The sequence below is a fragment of the Pituophis catenifer genome, unplaced genomic scaffold, assembly GCF_029215685.1.
Source record: "Pituophis catenifer annectens isolate HBS135680 unplaced genomic scaffold, rPitCat1.0.hap2 SCAF_18, whole genome shotgun sequence".
NCBI classification, from domain to species: Eukaryota; Metazoa; Chordata; class Lepidosauria; order Squamata; family Colubridae; genus Pituophis; species Pituophis catenifer.
The window spans coordinates 1832143-1852410 of record NW_027256898.1 but is presented as its reverse complement, the minus strand read 5'-3'; the positions used below and the strand labels follow the sequence as shown (position 1 = coordinate 1852410).

General features: G+C 43.1%; 1 protein-coding gene across 4 annotated transcripts; it reads left to right on the top strand.

Moving 5' to 3' along the window:
• Positions 1–1476: 1476 nt before the first annotated feature.
• CDC42 (cell division cycle 42) lies at positions 1477–20268 on the top strand. 4 transcript variants are annotated; one of them, XM_070956234.1, is made up of 6 exons: positions 1477–1560; positions 7925–8066; positions 9882–9954; positions 11044–11153; positions 11901–12098; positions 18690–20268. In XM_070956234.1, exons 2-6 carry the CDS (start codon positions 7962–7964, stop codon positions 18777–18779), a joined length of 576 nt encoding a protein of 191 aa, XP_070812335.1. In that variant the 5' UTR covers positions 1477–1560; positions 7925–7961; the 3' UTR covers positions 18780–20268. The 4 variants fall into 4 exon arrangements, with proteins under 4 accessions (XP_070812335.1, XP_070812333.1, XP_070812337.1 ...); XM_070956232.1 differs by lacking the exon at positions 18690–20268 and adding an exon at positions 17577–18672; XM_070956236.1 differs by lacking the exon at positions 18690–20268 and adding an exon at positions 16856–17423.

Genomic DNA, 20268 nt, shown 5'->3' with positions numbered 1-20268 from the left:
ATGTATATGTATATATAGGGACGCGGTGGCTAAGACACTGAGCTTGTCGGTCGAAAGGTCGGCAGTTCAGCGGTTCGAATCCCTAGTGCCACGTAACGGGGTGAGCTCCCGTTACTTGTCCCAGGTTCTGCCAACCTAGCAGTTCGAAAGCAGGTAAAAACAAATGCCAGTAGAAAAATAGGGACTACCTTTGGTGGGAAGGGAAGAGCTTTCCGTGCGCCTTTGGCGTTGAGTCATGCCGGCCACATGACCACGGAGATGTCTTCGGTCAGCGCTGGCTCTTCGGCTTTGAAACAGAGATGAGCACTGCCCCCTAGAGTCGGGAACGACTAGCATGTATGTGCGAGGGGAACCTTTACCTTTATCATCTATCTATCCATCCATCCATCTATCTTATCTATCTTATCCCTCCCTCCCTCTGTCCATCTATCTATCATCTATCTAATCTCTATCTATACCGGTATGTATGTATATAGTATATAATACCGTTTCCCCCAAAATAAGACATTTCCCTGATAATAAGCCCAATCGGGCTTTTGAGCGCATGGCAATAAGGCCAAGCGCTTATTTCAGGGTTCAAAAAAATATAAGACGGGGTCTTATTTTCAGGGAAACACGGTATATACCCAGAGCCCTGTATGTATGTATGCCAGCCTTTGTGTATCATATATGTGAAAATATATATATATATATATATATATATATATATATATATATATATATATATATATATATATATACACATACATACATACATACATACATACATACACATATATGCAGGTATATGTACATATATGTATGCATGTGTGTATATATGTATGTATACATAGAAATAAACTATTATCTGTGTGTATACATACACATGCATATTTATCATCCATCTATATATACCCGCACCCCATATATATATATATATATATATATATATATATATATATATATATATATGACTCAAGGCGGTGTACAGTCAAGAAAAATATAGACACACAAACATCATAAAATTATATAATTATAATTATATATAATTATAATTATAATTATTTTATAATAAAATTATAAAATATATGTATGTATATGTATGTATATATGTATGTGTATATGTATATATGTGTGTGTGTGTATATGTATATGTATAGTGGCATCCATGTATATACACTATCTCGTATGTATACATGCAGGCACATATCTGTCCATAAAACATGGATAGCCACACACAGGCATACATGCAGATACACTACTAGCCTATGTGTACATATAGACACACAGAAAACAGCCTATGTGCGTGCTCGTGCGCATGCGTGTACACATACGGGCCTCTCCCGCCTCCGTCTGCTTAAACCAGAGAGCAGAGCCGGGGGGGGGGCGGAAGGCGGGACCTCCTCGTTGGGCGGGGCCTCCTTTCCCGAGCGTCCCCCTCCCTCCCTCCCCCCGCGACGTCGCCCTCAAAACCCCGCCTCTGCAGGGACGCGGTGACGTCAGCGCGCCCGCCCGCCCTTGCTGCCCAGGCGAGGAGACCCCGCAGCGAGCTGCCAACGCCCGGCGGAGCAGCGCTGTGAGGTAAAAAAAAAGGCAACGGCAACGGCGGGATTTCTCGGCCCGGTCGGCGGCGGCGGAGGGAGGGAAGGAAGGAAGGAAGGAAGGAAAGAAAAAGAAAAGAGGGCGAAGGCCTCTGCGGTGCGTCTCCGGACTGGGAGGAGGGGAGGGTTCGCCCTCCCTCCCTCCTTCCGTCGCCTCAGCCTTTGTGGGGGAGGGGAGCTCGGCCCTTTCCTGAGGGGGGGGAAGGGGGAAGTGGGGGGGGGGAAGGGGGAAGTGGGGGGGGGAGGGGCGCGTTTACCGGAAGGGGGAGGGGGGACGCCGGGCTCCTGTCTATGTGGGGGGGGGGGAAGGGGGAACGGACGGACGGACGGACTACAACGCCCATCCTTCCCCCCCGGGGCCTGGCGGGGGATGATGGGAGCTGGGATACCGCCGCCGGGGAAGCGTTTTTAACACAACGGGAGCGGATGGAACGGGTGAGGGGGGGGGGCTTTGCTGCCCTTTCCCTTCCCCTCACAGCGGGGCGGCCGGGGAGCATGGGCGTTGGAGTCCCAGGAAGGTGGGGGGACCACCTCTGAGTGTGTGTGTGTGTTTTGTGTGTCTCCCGAGTGGCCGAGGAGACGCCCTCCAAGCTGGGGTCTGAGGAAGGGAGGGAGGGGGGGTCTGTTTGTCCCGTCCCCTCCCCCCTTTTCCTCCCCTCCCTCCCCTCCCTCAACCCGACCGCTCCAGGAAGGGGGCAGAGAGGCCCGGAAGACCATAGAGAGCCGGGCCGCGGGAGGGATCGGCCTCTTCCGGTGTTGGGGGAGGGGAGGATAAAAAAAAGGGGGGGGAATAAGGGGAGGGGTCCTCGAACTCCCAACTGCTTTCCCCAGCGTTGCTGGCGGAGGAAAGGGCAGCTGGGAAGAGAGGTCTCCTTTCCTTTCCTTCTTCCATTCCTTCTCCTGTATTCCTTCCCTTCCCTCCCATTCTTTCTTTCTTTCCCTCCCTCCCCCTCCCTCTCTCCATTGCTCCTCCTCCCCATTCCTTCCTTTCTTCTCTCCCTGCCATTCTTCCTCCTCCCCATTCTTTATTTCTTTCCTCTCCTCCTCCTTTCCTTTTTACTTCTTCCTCCCCCCTCTTCCTTCCTCGTCTCTTCTCCTTTCCTTCCTTCCTTCCTTCCTCTCCCCTCTTCCTTCCCCTTCTTTCCTTCCTTCCTTCCTCATCTCTTCTGCTTTCCTTCCTCTCCCTCTCCCCCTCTTCCTTCTCCTTCCTTCCTTCCTTCTTCATCTCTTCTCCTTTCCTTCTTCCCCCTCTTCCTTCTCATTCCTTCCTTCCTTCCTTCCTTCCTTCCTTCCTTCCTTCCTTCCTTCCTTCCTTCCTTCCTTCCTTCCTTCCTTCCTTCCTTCTTCATCTCTTCTCCTTTCCTTCCTCTCCCCTTCTCCTTTCCTTCCTCTCCCCCTCTTCCTTCTCCTTCCTTCCTTCTTCCTTCCTCATCTCTTCTCCTTTCCTTCCTCTCCCCCTCTTCCTTCCTCTCCCACCTCCCCTCCCTCCCTTCTTTCTTTCCTTCCTCCCTTCCTTCCTGTCTCCTTCCTTTTCCAATTTTCTGAAATTCTCTGATTTTAATTTGTCTTAAAACAATTAAGGCTGGCTGGGGAATTCTGGGAGTTGAAGACCAGAAGACCTCCAAGGTCCCTTCCAGACGGAAAACTGGCCACCAATGCTTGGAAAGATGGGGCTGGTTGAGGATGTTTAGGAAAGGGGGCAGGTTGGGGGATTTCACCCATTTCTGCTGGGCTGCACCCTGGGGCCACAGGCAACTCACCTCAAAGTCTCCCCATTAAAATCTCAACAGGTTTAAACATGCACAAAGTGCTGGGAATCTGGTTCAGGAATCTCTTGCATTGACTGAGAATGTTAGTCATGAGGGGTTTTTGCACTGGGGCAATTAATTAAAACTCCAATTAATTTAGACTGGAAATAGCCTGACCAGTACAGTACTGTAGGTATGTTGTAGATACCCAAAATGTAATGCCCTACCTCAGCGGTCTCTCTAAACTTGGCAATTTTAAGACTTATGGACTTCAACTCCCAGCCAGTCATGCAGCCAAATCCACATGTCTTAAAAATTGCTAAGTTTGGAGACCCCCAGGTCTGATGGGAGATCCCTGACTGGTACTTTTGACATGTTTTCTTTTTATCTGGATGGCAGTGGGCAAAATGGCAGCATTTGAGTTACTGATGGGAAGTTTTGCTCCTTTTCCCCATGCAAATTTACCTCTGGGAGATCTCACTACTGTAAAGGAGGCTTCTGCAGCTTTTGAACCCCAGTGTCTCAAGGATGGGTGTGTAGCATTGAATTTCATAGGTTAAGAAAGGCAGGATTATACCATGTCATCACTAACTTGAATATCTTGCATGATATTTTCCAAGATCAGAAGTAAAGGGATTATAAAAGCTAGTTAGACCATCTCTGATTTAAATAGCACTATATGCTACATTAGGGAAGATTTTTTTTCCCCCATTTTAATCCAATAGAATTTGTTTTCTTGGTCTAGGATAAAGAATACCTAATGCCTTTAATTTAGAAATAATTCAGCATAAATACAGATTATACAGTTATATATCAGTAACTGGTATTTAAGCAAGCAGTTATGGGAATCATAAAAGTGGATTCTCTTATATAATGATATAGTGAGTGTTGAATCAGAGCATTTTTTAAACAATTAGTTTTTCTACATATTCCAATGGAGATTGGCTCACCTGTAATGTGGAAATGATAGTCCTTTAATGATTGCTTAGATGTATATAATATTTGTAGAGAGCGGTCTCCTTGGTACTCTTTGTGAATGAACTCAGTATATAATATGTCTCATAATGCTCTGTCTGATACTTTGTTTAGGTCAATATTTTGCATTTACATTTTATTTTCAATCTAAAATTGTGTCCCCTGAGTGATACATGGGAATTTGGACATTCTGAAAAAAGTCATTGTGGAAGCTTGCCTTGTCTTGAGTTAAACTACTATTCTTTGTAGATTGAATTTGAATAAGTTCACTGTATAACATAAAGTTTTAAGTCTTGTTTTTAAGCTGCAAAGTTCTGCTAATGTAGAAAAAAAACCTGTGAATTAGGAAGTCCCCATTTTGTAGGCCATTTGTTCTGGGAATGCAGAAGAATCTCCCCATTTCAGGATGATAAGAAAGAGTTTCTGTGTTCCTTGACATACGAAGCACTCCAGATGTGCTACACCACCCGTGCTTAGGTTTTATTACCTATCCAGATGGGTGGGGTGGGGTGGGGTGGGCTGAATTGTGTGAAGGAAAGAGATAGGGAGAGGTTTAGAAGGTAAGGCTGGCCTGAGATGGCATTGGGAGCCCTTCATGTTATCTTGGCTGATTTGAATGCTGACCTCAGATAGACGAAGGAGCTGGTGGCCTTGAGTGCCTGCAGAGTTTCTGCTTGTCTGTCCCAGCCCATTTTTTGCCTGGTTGTGAGACAGACAGGAGAGCCTATATAATAACTTGAGGGATTGCAAATCGACTTTTGTTTGTGGTTGCTTACGCTTTAAAATTTCCTTTTTGCATGCGCTTGCACAGAAAGCTGGAAAATTTCTGACCATCGGTTTGTGTTGGAAGATCAGTTGATTAGTCCTCGGTCATCATATTCCTTTGTGTTGATTGGTCTCTGATTGGTCATTTTGACAATGCCACTTAGGTATTCCCCGTGTTTTGGAAAAATGTGTTCAAACATGTCATAATTTCAGGGGTTGTTAAACTTCTGTTCAGAATATGCAGTAAATAGTTCTTCAGTCCCAGCATAAATGCCAAGAAATGGATAGCAATAATTAAATTTGCTAATCTTATGGTATTTGGCAGTTACTGGGATTGTACATATGCTAAGAATTAGCTATCACTTCATACTGGATGTAGGATGTCCAATCTCTACCATATTGTATGCTATATGTATGTATGTATGTATGTACTGTATGTATGTGGAGAAAGCAGCCTTATAATTTCAAGATTAGCTTCCCTAAAGTGACTTTTGTAATTGACTGATGGGAAATTTGTCAATGCTGACAATGTTCCAGTGGTCCTCCAGATGTTTTCAGATTGCACCCAAGGCACCTATTACTCTTGGTACTATGTTTGCTTTCTTTTGCCACAGTTGTTCTTCTGTTTGCAGATATTTATTATTTTATGACTTTCTCCAGTTCTTCCTCTTCTATTCTTCTGCCTCCAGACATTGTCCACAATCCAGATATATATTTTTTTGTCTTTCTTATCAATGGTTGTTACATCTGGGGTGTTATGGAGCAGGTGGGTTGTCTAGAGCACCGGTCACCCACTGGTGGTCCGTGAGAAAATTTTGGTGGTCCGCAGAAAAATTATTTGCATGTTTTTATATTATACTAAATCAGGGGTCCTCAAACTACGGCCTCTGGGCCAGATACGTGCAATGAACATTTGTGTTGCTGCAGTGAGTCTCACCCTTCAGGGTCTTTTTGTGTGGGTCGGAGGGGGGAAGAAATTCCAGCTCAGGGTCTGCTTCGGCCGCCTGGTGTGGGGCTTTGGGCGAAGGGCCGGAGGGCCTCGTTCCAGTGGGACTGCATCATGGCCTGGAACTGGCTGACCATCTCAGCCTGCTGAGCCTCAAGGCACCAATACCTGGCCTTGCACTCCCACAGGTCTTCCCTCTGCTTGGAAAGCCTATTCATGTAGCCCTCAGTGAGGTGCTTCTGCTGAGCCTCCTTCTCAGCTAGATCCAATTTGAACTGAGCTGATTTGCCAGCTCTTTCTCATGGTGGCTGCTTAGCTCCAACAGGGCTAAGGGCTTGCTGTTGGGGCCCTAAGAAGCCCAGGCGGGCAGGCAAGGAGTGGCTGCGAGGGGAGGGGTGAGTAGAGGTGTCCCTCGACGTGAGTGACATCAAATTGGCCACGCCCACCCAGTCACATGACCACCTAGCCATGCCCAGCCAGCCAGTCAGTAGGCAGATCATATTAGTGGTCCGCGGGATTTAAAATTATGAATTTAGTAGTCCCTGTAGTCCGAAAGGTTGATATTTGTTCTTGGTGTGGTGCAGTATAAGTTACTCATTTTTATTTAGACTCTTGGGAAAAAACATTTTCCATTTTAGTGAAATGTAACAAATGTGAATGAAAAATAATCAGAAGTGTATAAAATAGATGTTGTACCTCAGTGGAGAGTAAAGTTTGTGTACGAACACACAGACCAGGTTTACTGTGGCTGCATAACAGGCCTTCTGCAGAAGAAAACAATTATATATTCTCCGCAGAGGTTTCTTGATGAGACTCTAATAAGTTTTAACAAGCTTTTATTATGGTTATTATTTACTCCAATTCCCTAAAACCCTACATCAACAGTCCCCGGTACTTTTGCAGCTCTGCTTCCTTCTTGGCTGGCCCCTTGATGTTGAGAGAAACATGAAAAGAAAGCAAAGTTCAGTGATACAGAGGAACACTCCCACTAATAGGAGGGGCCATTACTTGGTATAAATCTCTGCTGTAAAAATAATTCACCTCTACATTTAGATGATGAACTAGCGAACTTCTAAGAACTGAGTTTCTTAGAAAGGTTGCTATTGAGGGAATAGGACCATGCACATGTATGAACGTTGAAGATTTCATCAGAAAAATAAGAAAACTGCTTTTGATTTTCACAATCACCCCAAAAAACTGGAATGACCTGTAGCAGAATTCAAAATTGCCCAAGGATTTTAGTGTTGGTAGATTTCAGCACCTTGAAAATGCATGTTCTCTGGTGTGATGCACAAATGATAGAAATAAGCTGGGATGCGATTGTTACCCTCCGAGTGCCTACTTGCAAAACAGGAAGGAAAGTTCTTGTGGTTAAAACCAAATTTCTAACTTTGGCATGAAGTTTAGCGCCAGTATGAATAATAAAAGTTTTACATTGTGCTGCACGACGTGTAATGTTAATGTAAGGCCTTAAATTGCACGATGCAACCTCTTGTTTCATATTCCTGCTTTATAGAAAAACCTGTACAGGATGTGTTATGCAAATGCTGGCATTTTCTGTTTGGGGGAAGAAAGAGCTTCAGCTTCTTAGTCATGGCCTTTTCACCAATGTTTCTACCACCCAGGATCCCTTGAGAACAGCAAATTTTTGGTGGGATTTCCTGGAACCTTCCTTTTAGGGAACATAACTGAAGTATAATTCAGAATCCTATAATCAGATAGATTATTTGGGGAAAATTGGTTTTAATTTCCCCTTCTTGTTCCCATTCTCTTTGATCTGCTTTTTGGGGGTTCTACTTACTATAGCTGAATTTCTTGAGAGGCCTATACAGAAAGTACAATAACAATGATAACACGTTTTCTATCCTTCACATAATTAATTACCTGACTTCCTGTTTTTATTTTTCCAGATTAATTTTGGACCTGATATAGCAACAAATTTGAACTATGCAGACAATTAAGTGTGTGGTTGTGGGAGATGGCGCTGTTGGTAAAACATGTCTTCTAATTTCTTATACAACAAATAAATTTCCCTCTGAATATGTACCAACGGTGAGTAAAAGGTGATACTTTCTCTCCCCCCCCCTTTTCTTGTACAAAGTTAAAGAACAGAGAATGATGGTGCTGCTAATTAGACCTATATGTATGAAATAAAACCTGTGCATGTGTTCAAAAGTGACAGTGTGATGCAACAACAGCATTTTAGTTTAAGGGCTGTTTTTTGGACTTTTTGCTTTGGGAATTGTTCGAACATTATACATCGGTGTGATAACGCAAGCTTGTGCCATCTGCCAAGCTTTCAGAAAATAAATGCCCACTGTCGAACTGCTTTATGATGAGATCAAGAAGTCATCCTGAATACAGGAAGTGAAAACTTTAGGCTGAACTTCATAGGACCAGCCCATAAATTCACCCTTTGCACTGAACAGCTGAGGTGTCACAGTGGTGGTTAGTAGAAACAATGGCTAGCAGGTCTGGCAAAGCATGTGAAGGAGGTGCTTAGCAACACGGATGAGTGAGCATTAAAGGAGCCACATTCTTTCCAAGGCTTGGGTGTCTGCATTTGCACACCTAGACAGTGGATTAACTGAGACTGCCAGAGGAGAATAGCCTTCAGCATATACCTGTGCAAGCAACTGGTGACAGCTTTGGTATCCTCAAGTTGGTTGTCGTCTTGCAGACATTTCATTACCAAACTAGGTAACATCATCAGTGCACCCCACAGTTCAGCCCTGAGCTACAAATATTCTCTCAATGGGGACATCTTGCTAAATAAAATTTCAGGCCTTCCAAAGGTGGCTTAGTGCTTCCAACGGGGCTTACTTTGCTCGCGCTGACATGCTTAACAAAACTTTTTAAAGTGTTTCCCCTGATTCAAATACTTAGCGGTAGTATTTAAACCTTGCTCAACCACTACTGGACCCAAACTTCAGATGAATTAGATTAATAAATGGGGGCCATTTGTACTTTTTCAAATCAGCACCCCTTCAAGATCATATGTAAATCCTGAACTCCTTTACATAAACAAAGGTAAGTTAATAACTGTTTGCAGTATGTTTAACCAGCATTAATATATCTTTCCCTGGGTTAAACAACAGTGAAAAGGTGTGTTTATAGGCAATGATGCATCCTATGTTGTGTTTTATCGTTTTGTAATTGTTTCTAATTTCTAAATGCAGCACAAAATCCTCCTCCCCCTCCAAAAAAATAATAAGAGTAGCTGGTGTACATATGTGAATACTAACCTTAGTACATGTCCATCTTCTTAGTTTTATAATACTGATTCAATTCAGTTTTTATTCCTGCCTTTTTTTCTACGCAACTCATGGCAGTGAACATACCTAATACTCTTGCCTCCCAGTTTTCCCCACAACCACCACCTTGTGAAGTGGGTTGGGCAGAGCGAGTGAGTGAGTGACTGGTTTTCAGGCCTAAGGAAAACCTAGCATTCAAGTTTCCTGGTGTTTAAACCAGCATATTCCAAGTATGTTTCGCTGCTTGGAAGATTATTTAAATCAAGATACTTAAATCTATAACGACATTGTATTTTAAAATGCCTGCTTAGGTTCAAATGTCAGCCTGCTGGTTTCTCTTAAAAAAGAGAAGCCTTTGATTTGTAGGCGGGGAGACTTTAAAATATTGTAATTACACGTAGACTTAATTGTTTGGTTAAACATAATGGTTCTGAGTGGGGCAACTATATTAGACTGTTACTGAAACCCCCTACTGACGGCTGAGCTTGTTCTGCTGGTTTCTTACAGGTTCATATTTCTACATAAATAGTTGATTTAAGTCCCAGGTATGCTTTATATTTGGGAGATGAATGATCGATGCTGAAAGCTGTTTCTTGTCTTTTTAACTCTGCAGGTGTTTGATAACTATGCTGTAACAGTGATGATTGGCGGGGAGCCATACACCTTAGGCCTGTTCGATACTGCAGGTAAACTGCCTTTTTAACTCTGTCCATCCTTTGAGGAAGAAGGTGAAGAGGGGGGGTTGTAGTTGCTGTAGCACAACTTGACTGTTGATAAAACTTCAATGTATAAGTATGCCGAAAACCAGAGCAATATTATATCTGCCCAAAGCAATGTAATGTAAAGAACATTACATTTCCACTTCCATTTCTTCCTTCCGCAGAGACAAGGGGAATTTCTTGAACATCCACACAAGTCCCTTTCCACCCCCTTTCCCCTTCTGTTTGTTGATTAATTTGGAAGCCTCTGTAGCAGAGGGAAGGAATAAAATGTTCCTTGGTGGATATAGCTCTTGCTTTTCTCCTTCATCCTGTATATGTTTCTCCTGTATGGTGTAGGGTCTCCTGCTTGGGTGGAGGGGGGTTTGGACTAGATGACCTCCAAGGTCCCTTCCAACTCTTCTGTTATTCTGTTATTATTATTCGGTATCCTCTTCCTTCCAGCCTTCGTATTCTATCAATGCACTTGAGTGAATCTGCCAGAATTTCTTGGTTTGGGAAATGACACACGGGATGGACTTACAGCTGTCATTTCCTGCTTTGCATATCTCAGATAGAAAGGAACATTTTTTTAGGTACAGCTTCCTCAGAAGCAAGAACCGCTTCGTGATCCGCAATATCACATTTATTTTACCAAGCGTGGCCTCGATCTTTTCCCGCAGAAAGAGGAGAATGACAGTTATCGGTGTCTGGCCTTGGAGTAAGGCTTGGGCTTTTCTCCTCACGGGTGTCAGTTTTGTTCCAGAAGTTCTCCAGCCAGCATAGCTGGCTGGAGAATTCTGGGAGTTGAAGTCCACAAGTCTTAAAGCGGCCAAGTTTGAAGACCTCTGGACTAACTTAACAACTGCAGTGATTACCTTAACAACTGTGGCCGGGAAGGTGATAAAACGGGGCAAAACTCACTTAACACGTTTCTTCTCCCTTAGCAAGGCTCAATTGTGGTCGTAAGTCGAGGACAACCCTGTATATACCTGTGTGAAATGTTCTTGTGCCCTTTCCTCCATCCCGAGACCAGGTTTCTAACGTCGGTCTCTTTTATTTTATTTTTTCCCCCAGGACAGGAAGATTATGACCGATTACGGCCCCTCAGCTACCCACAGACAGATGTGTTTCTGGTCTGCTTCTCGGTGGTCTCGCCCTCTTCGTTTGAAAACGTTAAGGAAAAGGTGAGGGCCTTCGGGCTGCACACATGGCCGATGCTTTTAATCTGAGGGGGGGGGGGTCCTTGGTGCTCTCTGAGCCTTGGTTGACATTCTTTGAGACGCTTCATTAACCAAACTAGGTAATAGCATCAGACTGATAACCATAGCACTAGCAACATCCCTTAGACTTATATACTGCTTCATAGTGCTTTACAGCCCTCCCTAAGCGGTTTACAGACTCGGCATATCGCCCGGCAACAATCTGGGTCCTCCTTTTACCGACTTCGGAAGGATGGAAGGCTGAGTCGACCTTGAGCCAGTCAGGATTGAACTGCTGGCAGTGGGAAGGGTTAGCCTGCAATCCTGCATTCTAACCACTGCACCATCATGTCAGAATAGAATAGGGAATAGAGTAGAATAGAATAATAGAATAGAATAACAGAATAGAGAAGAATAGACTATGGAATGGAATGGAATAGAATACAGAATAGAATAGAATGGAATGGAATGGAGAGTAGAGAAAATAGAAAAGAAAAGAAAAAAGTAGAATAGAATAGAATAGAATAGAATAGAATAGAATAGAATAGAATACAGAATAGCAATAGCCCTTATACTTATATACTACTTCGGGGAGAGGGGGGAGGTGCTTATGATATTAAACTAGTTTGACCATGAAATGCCTCACGGTAACAGCCCAGGATCGCTTCGTGCGGTGATTTTTTTTTTTTTTTTTAATAACCTGACCGCTGGTCACGTTTTTCCTCTCTCCAGTGGGTCCCCGAAATCACTCACCATTGTCCGAAGACTCCCTTCCTGCTCGTCGGGACCCAGATTGACCTCCGAGACGACCCCTCGACGATTGAGAAGCTCGCCAAGAATAAGCAGAAGCCCATCACTCCCGAAGCTGCGGAGAAACTGGCGCGGGACTTGAAAGCTGTCAAATACGTGGAATGCTCTGCGCTCACACAAGTAAGCCCTCCCCCCTGTTTAAATCGATGTGCGTGGGCTGTTGTTAGCGGAAGGGGAGGGGGGAATCTTCAGAGAGTGATGGGGGCTCCGGCAGGTAAGTTCCTCTTCGGTTCGGTCTGTAGCTGTCTCCAGAAATTCTCAACGTAGAAAACCCCGCGAATCTCTTGGAACAGTTTTGCACGAGGTGCTAAAAAAACCCCAACGAATTGGATGGCGTAAAGCAAACGAAGACGGCGTCACCATTAATTAACCCTCACGGCACTCCAAAGAGCAAATCCCAACCCTTCGTATTTAATTTCCCATTGATTTGAAACCCTTAATTGCAAGCGGAGCCGGTGTCGCAATATCCTTTGTATGATAAATCGGATAATTGCAAAAGGCAGCAGGAGGAGGAGGAGGAGGAGCCGGTCGAAACGAGCGAGTTAGGCTTGTTGGGCGACTCAGAATCTGTGTCGGGCTCACCCTGAAAAGTTCTTTTTTTTTAACTCGGATGTTACGATTTTTGCGGTCCGTGGATGCAGATAGAAAGACATTTTTAATGGATGATGTTTATATAGAGTTTGTTGCCTGATAATGGTGCTTAGGGATGGCCCGGGACAGGGAGGGAGATGATGGCATTGTGTGGCAAACGAATTTGATGGTTTGGCAGAAAGGGGCTAAATTACCCGAGTTTCAAAGTGTGTCTCTTTTACAAAACACAGCATCACAACTGCGAGATGTTGTCAGATATTGAGCACCTCCCGGGAGTTATGGAAGAGCCAAAGGATTGTATTAATACACCGTTTGTTTTTTAATATAAATTTTTTATTAAACAAGGAGTAAAAACATTGGACATAGTGTGACCATCCCGGTCTTATCATATGTTATTTTTAACATAACAACAATTATAATTTGTTTTTAAAATTTGAAATTGGTTTTAAATTGAAATGTTTTAAATTATGGGCCAAATTTATTTAATTATTTTCAATCTATTTTAACTTTTGTGTATAAAGTGTTTTACTTTGGCTGTTCACCGCCCTGAGTCGGAAAGGAGAAGGGCGGTATAGAAATCTGAAAAATAATAATAAATAATAATAATAATACTAAATAATAATAATAATTACTATTTAACATACATTATTATTTTGTTCTTATATGCATATCCCTTGTCCTCATTTACATATTTGTCTTAAATATTATCCAGTATCCGTATTTTACAAGCCCTAATTCTTTTTTGTTCCAACTCCTTTTCTCCTTTCCAACCATTGGTACACTTTGTTCCAAATTTTATAGTATTCTACATAGTTATTAATATTAGATATTAATACACAGTTTTGAATGACAGCCCTCAGAGTTCTCCCCCAGCGTCAAAAGGGGTGGAGGGTGGGGAGTAAATTACAGGTAGTCCTCGACATACGACCTCAGTTGAGTTCCAGACTTCTGTGGTTAGGTGAATTTTGCCCCATTTAACGAACTTTTCTTGCCACCGTTCCTAAGTGAATCACTGCAGTTATTAAGTTAGTCACACGGTCGTTAAGCAAACCCCATTGACTCTGCTTGTCAGAAGGGGGTCGCATGAATCATAAATATGAGTTGCCAAGCATCTGAATTTTGATCACATGTCCACGGGGATGCCCTAACAGTCATAAGTGTGAAAAACGGTCCTAAGTCACTTTTTTTCCAGTGCCGTCGTTACTTTGAACGGACACTAAGTGAGCTGTTGTAAGTTGAGGACTACCGGTAACTGAAATCTTACCTGAACCACATTAAAGTGTCGGGGAGGGAAAGTTTTGGAAGTATTTTTTTTCCCAAGGGGGATGGAGATAGAAAATGTTTCTCCCCTCCTTAAAACAATATTTTTGAGAGCGAGGTTGGCATTCTGGAGTGCAAAGCTTTAAACAAACAACAGAAATCGAGCTTCGTATAGAGAAACTTAATTCTTGCCCTTGGTTTGGAAGGGAAAGCCTTAGCAAATGTGGTTAGCTTTTTAAAAAAGTTGTTATTGGTTTAATGAACATAAGAGGAAATAAAAAAGAAGAACATAAAACCAAACAGAAGTAAAAAAAAAAAAACCTTGAGGCATGTTTGATACAAGAAGTAATTCAGTCTAGTTTTAAAATAAACTTCCAATTGTCTAATCTTCCTTCATGCCAAGTGTTGTGGCAACTTCTAATGCCACTCAACTGTCCCTGCTTGTTTTCTTAAAGATAGGATCGCTTAAAAAAAATGCCATGAATTAAATACTATTATTAATCTGTAGAATGCTTCTGCATAAAAAGGTAGATTAAAATAAATAAATGGGTATGAAGTGGAAGATGTTTAGAACTAATTATGTGTAACACCAATGAGACTGTTCAGATTTTTAATCTCCTATATAAAAAAAACACGCCACAGGAAAAGCACTTCTAGTTTGTAGCACTCAATTTATTCTGAAACTATGTAAAGATTTGTCATAACGTAGAGATGCCAATATTAAAATGTAGCACAGTGTCAATTATAAACAATTTAGAACCAATTGCAATGCTTCTAATAGGGGATACACACACACACACACACACACACACACACACACACACACACACGTGTTTCCCCAAAAATAAGACTGGGTCTTCTATTACAGAAACAATTTCTTCTGTAATCTTAGTTCTAAGGAGAAATTTCCTGACAATTAGAACAATCAGTTGCCTCCAGAAGTTGTGAATGCTCCAACACTGGAAATTTTTAATAAGATGTTGGATAACCATCTGTCTGAAGTGGTGTAGGGTATCCTGCCTAAACAGGGGGTTGGACTAGAAGACCTTCAAGGTCCCTTCCAACTCTGTTATTCTAGATTTCTATTTCTATAATTTGCTCCAAAAGACGCATTCAGGCTTATTTTCTGGTTAGGTCTTATTTTGGGGGGAAATAAGGTACTAAATGCATCCATCTGGCTGACAGTCTTAACGGGGGCTTATTTTGGGGGTACGGCTTATATTACGAGCATCCTGAAAAATCATCCTAGGATTTATTTTCTGGCTGGGTCTTATTTTCGGGGAAAACGAGAGAGAGAGAGAGAGATGAATAGATAAATGATGATAGATATATATAGAGATAGATGAATAGATAAAAGATAGATAGATAGATAGATAGATAGATATAGAAATATCTTGTATGTAAACAGGAAACCTGATTCGATTGCTTGTTTCATGTCAGATGAGCTTCCTGGGAGAAGTTGGTTAGTCCTGAAACCCCAAATTTTCATATATATTTTTCCTGACACAGCTAGCCTTTTGGAGAGCGTTTCCATAAATACAGGCACACACACCTGAACCATATTTGAAAGTTTTTTGTGGAGACCGTTGCACTAGGGAAGAGAAAAGCTTTGTGAATAATACCGTTCATAGAAAATCCTCAGCTTGTGCTGATAGATAATTTCGTTATCTCTCAGTAGATTTAAGACAGGTTCAGTTTTGTGCCAAGGGTTCCACTTGGCTACGGTGGTGGTGCTGGTTTCTTTTCTTAGAAAACAATCTGTTGCTGCAGATCAGGACTTTGCGTGCTGATGTGACTATTGCAGACAGATGGAGGGCATTTTATTTGCAATTTCCCCCCCCCCCCCTCCTGTCTGCCTTATCGCTTGGAGCTGACCGAGAATCCCACAGGTTAAATTTCTCATGCTGGAACTGCCCAAGCTGCCATAGTTTTCCCTCCCCCCCCTCAAAAAATGGGGAGGGAGCTGTCTAAACACGAATGTAATTCGTTTCCTGTTGGAAGTATTAACAGGTTTCTTGATAGCAAATCCACGTCCAGTTGCATGGGAACAGCTGCTGGAAAGTTGATGCCTTTCTCTAATTTTACTCTGCCTGTGGCAGGCTGAAATATTAAAACCAGTAGGGCAGATTATTTATTCATCCGTCGTATTTGTGTAGCCTCCCATCTCATGAGAAGCTAACTCTGGAGGGGCGGGTGTGGGCTGAGAGTACTAAGCGAAGAATTGGAAACGGCCACCCTTTGACGGTCGGTTCATCCTCTCCAGAGAATTTTGCTAACCAATCTGCGTGGCAAATGTGGGTTAACTTCTTTCTCTTTTTCACGCTTCGTAGTCAAAAACCTGGTTAGTTTCTACCGAGGGCACAGAGCTGGCCGGTTGTAACTCTGGTTAAGAAACCATCATGTGGTTTGCAGAGCAATGCTCCTCGTATCACAAGTGCTTGTGAGTGGATATTCGGAGCCTCCTCCTACACACCAAAAAATCAGGTTGTTTTCTCCCCCTCTGAATGTGCGAAGACATCTGATGTCACATTTAAATAAAGACCTTATCATCATCATCATTATCATCTTTTAACGACCCCATAATCCCTTGCGGGGTGGAGTTTGGCCAACCGAACAGAGCTAGCAGAGTGTTGAATGGCCGGATGCCCTTCTTCTCGCCAGTGCGGAGTTTTGTTCGGCAGATCTATTTCTCATTGTGCCCAGAGAGAGAGAGAGAGAGATATCTGCCTCTCCCTAGGATCGAACTCACAAGCCCCCTCTAGGCCACCACACCCACTCCTTAAGTAAAGACTTTCTATTTATACGAAAACTGGTGTTCAGGTAGAACCTTTTCGCTCCGCTTGCCTCTCCTTTCCTCCTCCAAAGATCTACTTTGTGCCAAAAGTAAATCTGCTTTCACCGAACACCTTTGTTTCCTGAATGCTCTTTTGTACCTGCTTGTGTGTGTCTGTGTGTGTGTGTGTCTATCTCTCTCTAACCCTCTAACCAGGCTGCTATCTTTTTCTCCTCCCCCTCTGTCTTTATAGAGAGGTCTGAAGAATGTATTTGATGAGGCTATCCTAGCTGCTCTCGAACCCCCGGAAACTCAACCCAAGCGGAAATGCTGTATATTCTAAACTGTTTCCTCTTTTTTTTTTTTTTCTTCTTCTTCTTTTCCTTTCCTCCTTTTCTTGTCGCTGCTTCTTCTCTCTCCTCGCTGTAGAAAGTTGGTTGGAAAACAACTACACCGCCAACACCCACCACCAATAAAACAAACCCTGAATGAAAGAAGCCGTCTCTCTTTACTCAATGTCTTTAGAGCAAACTCTGTATTAGCTTTTGAGGGTCGGGAAGGGATTAGAAACTGCTTTTTAAAAAAATAAATCAATCGGGCCGCGGCTGCTGGAAACGTGAAAGTAGAACCCGTTAAAATGTGCTTTAGGGTTGCTGGCTCTTTTAATAGCTATATGAGTAGGTCGCTCAAGGGATGCCGTGGTTGTTTTGCTTAGAATAACAATAATAATAATAAAAAACGGGGAGGAATAATTGAATGAGAAATTGGTAGGATTTTTATATCTGAATGAAAAGGACTGTACAATCTTATTTCTCTTCCTCCCTCCCTCCCTCCCTCCCTTCTTCCTCTCCTATTCTCTTTTCTCTCTCAAATTGTATTTGCATGATGATTGTATCTGACATGCTGACCTGCAAGTAATACTAAAATGTTTTTTCTCTTTCTTTCTCTCTCTCTCTCTCTTTCTCTCTGTGCAGTGGGTTTTTGCTATACTTTTTGGCTGTTTGTGGTGTCGTGCAGTGTTTGTTGGGGTTCTGAGGGGTGTGTGTGGATGTTTTGGGGCACGGGCTCCTCCTGACGATGGCCGACATCTGTTTTCTGGTGACATTGATGATAAAAAATCACTTTTGATTCCTTCTTAAAGCTTGTACTGTAAACATGTAAAAGCTGTTTTAAAAAAGAAAAAAGGGGGAAGGAAAAAATATATATATACTTTTTTTTTTTTTGACCTCTGTTGTCCAAAGGGGAAGGAAACGGATCTCCAATTGTAGTACCCTGAACATTTCAAAATTAAAAAAAACGAGCTGTTTGTATACATTGCCTGATGAAGCATTATTCCGGTTTGCTTTCATTTGCTTCAGTTTTTTAACATCTTAGCGCTCCAACCTTGTTTTGTTTTCTCATATGCTGGACCGGTTTCACTATTTCTCTGAATCCTCCTTTGCTGCTTCAGTAACCGGTGCGATCAAGGCGCCGGAGCAAACTTTGCGGGAAATATAAAAGCCCTTATTTCTGGGCTTGCTTCTGATCTAACCTGGTTGAGAACTTTTCCCTGGAACTCCTCAAAACTTTTCTCCTTCCTTTTTCAAACCCCGGAGGTGTATAAACAAACACACATTGCTTCTCAAATGTGAAGTGTGATATCAGAACACACTTGCTTTTATTCCTCCATACACTCCCTGTACAATCGGCGAGTGTCAGCTTCACGCTCTCTCTTTCTGTCTCTCTTTTTCTCTCTCTCTCTCCAAGATTTCCAAACTTGGGGGTCCTAACTAAGGCCTACTTTTCTTGCCTTTTTTAAGCCTTCAGGGGCCGCTTTTGCATTTTGCTGCTTTCCCAATAACGCCAGCTCCGTCCCAGGCCATTAAATCCATAGATCACCCTTGCTAGGAATATTGCTTCACAGCAACCGAGTCCCCCGTTTTCCTCACGAACTCGGCTTTTAATTTTGTCTTTGTTGGTTTCTTTAATTTTCTTTCTTTCTTTCTTTTTTCAATTTAATTTAATTTTTAAAATAAAACTTATTTAAATTATGCTTTGGATAACCCAGACAAATGAGACCTCCCCTGTTCTCTTTGCCCCTTTTTCAGAAAGGCCTAAAGAATGTATTTGACGAAGCAATATTGGCCGCCCTGGAGCCCCCGGAACCGAAGAAGGGCCGCAGGTGTGCGCTGCTATGAACGTCCGGTCTCTTCGCGGCCCCTCCTGCCAAGCCTGGTGTTGATGTCATACTAAAAGCAATGTTGAAATCAAAACTAAAGATTTTCCAATATTTTCGTTTTTTTTTTTTTTTGCAATAATGACAAAAAAATCCAACGCCGTGCGCCCCATTTTTTCCCATCACTCGCTCCCCGTCTCGAGAGGCAAACTATGCCTTTCTTCCTCCCAGTGCCCTTACAGTTAGACTAATTTTTTTTTTTTTAATATAGAGTAAGGTATCCTGACCCCGATTAGTAACTAGGGGTTGTTATTGTTTTTTTGTTTGTTTGTTTACTGTTAAAATTTTGTTTGTTTGTTTTCAAGATTCAGGCATGCTTAATGGTTTTTTTTTGGGGGGGGGTGTCCCTCCCCTAAACAGACTAATTCTCAAGTCTCTAGCCTCCCAAGACCCATCCTGCTAGGCTGGCCGTGACTTTCGGAGTCTTGTGTATTATTTTGCAGCCAGCGAAAGGGGTGTGTGGGTGAGCAGGTTTCGATCCTTGGAGGGGGGGGGCAGCTTCCGCAAACGAGAGAGACCGTCCCAAAACTGGGGTGCTCCTTTTGAAGGGAGGTGTCAGCTCACCCTCCCAGAAGCTGCATCTCCTCTGAAGTTGCCTTTGGTTCTCTTGTTTCCCCCCCCCTCCCCCTTGTTCTTCCTCCAGGCAGGTCGGGGAAACCTCGGCCCTCCCCTGCCGAAAACTCAACAAGTTAGGCCCCACATTGTTGGGGGGGGGGGGTCCCTTCAGCCAAAAGCTTTTTTTTTCTCTCTCTCTCTGTGCGCGTTGGGGTGTGTTTTGTGAAACACACTGGGGGAAAATCCCACCCGGTTTTTGCCAATTGCTGACGTTTTTGGGGTGTGTTGTTGGTTTTTTTTTTTTTTTTGGTTAAGTTTCAAGGGGAATCCCCCCCAAAAAAACTGGCAACATATAGGTGTTTAAAAAAAAGAGAAAAGAGCCTCTTTTTTTTTTTTAAGGCCACTGGGGGTCTCCTTCACTCCCCATTTCCCCCCCCTCCCCCCCGCTCCTCTTGGTAAGCAGCAATATTAGGCATACATTCGAAGTTCCCTCTGCCCCCCCCCCCCCAGCTGCCTTCGGATGTTCGAGACTTGGAGCTTAAGGAACTCACGGTGGGTTTTTCATCGAAAGGAGACCCAGAGGAGAAGGTATTTTCGGCAGGGTGTGGCGAGGGCTGGTTAAGACGGTGCGATCAAACCAGGCGCCGCCCCTCGGCCTCCCGGTGGGTGAGGAGGATCTCTTTTAACCCCACTGTTCAATGGGGATCTTCCCAAAGTATACTCTGGCTTGAATAACTTTTCAAATCTACCCAGATTCTAATTTCTTGTAGGCTCGTTAGTGTTGGAACTGATGGCTATTATTATTCCCCCCACCCCCTCTCTCCATGTCTGAGTTCTTTGTATATGCATTTTTTTTTCTCTCTCCAGATGTATTAAACATAAAAGTATCTTCACAA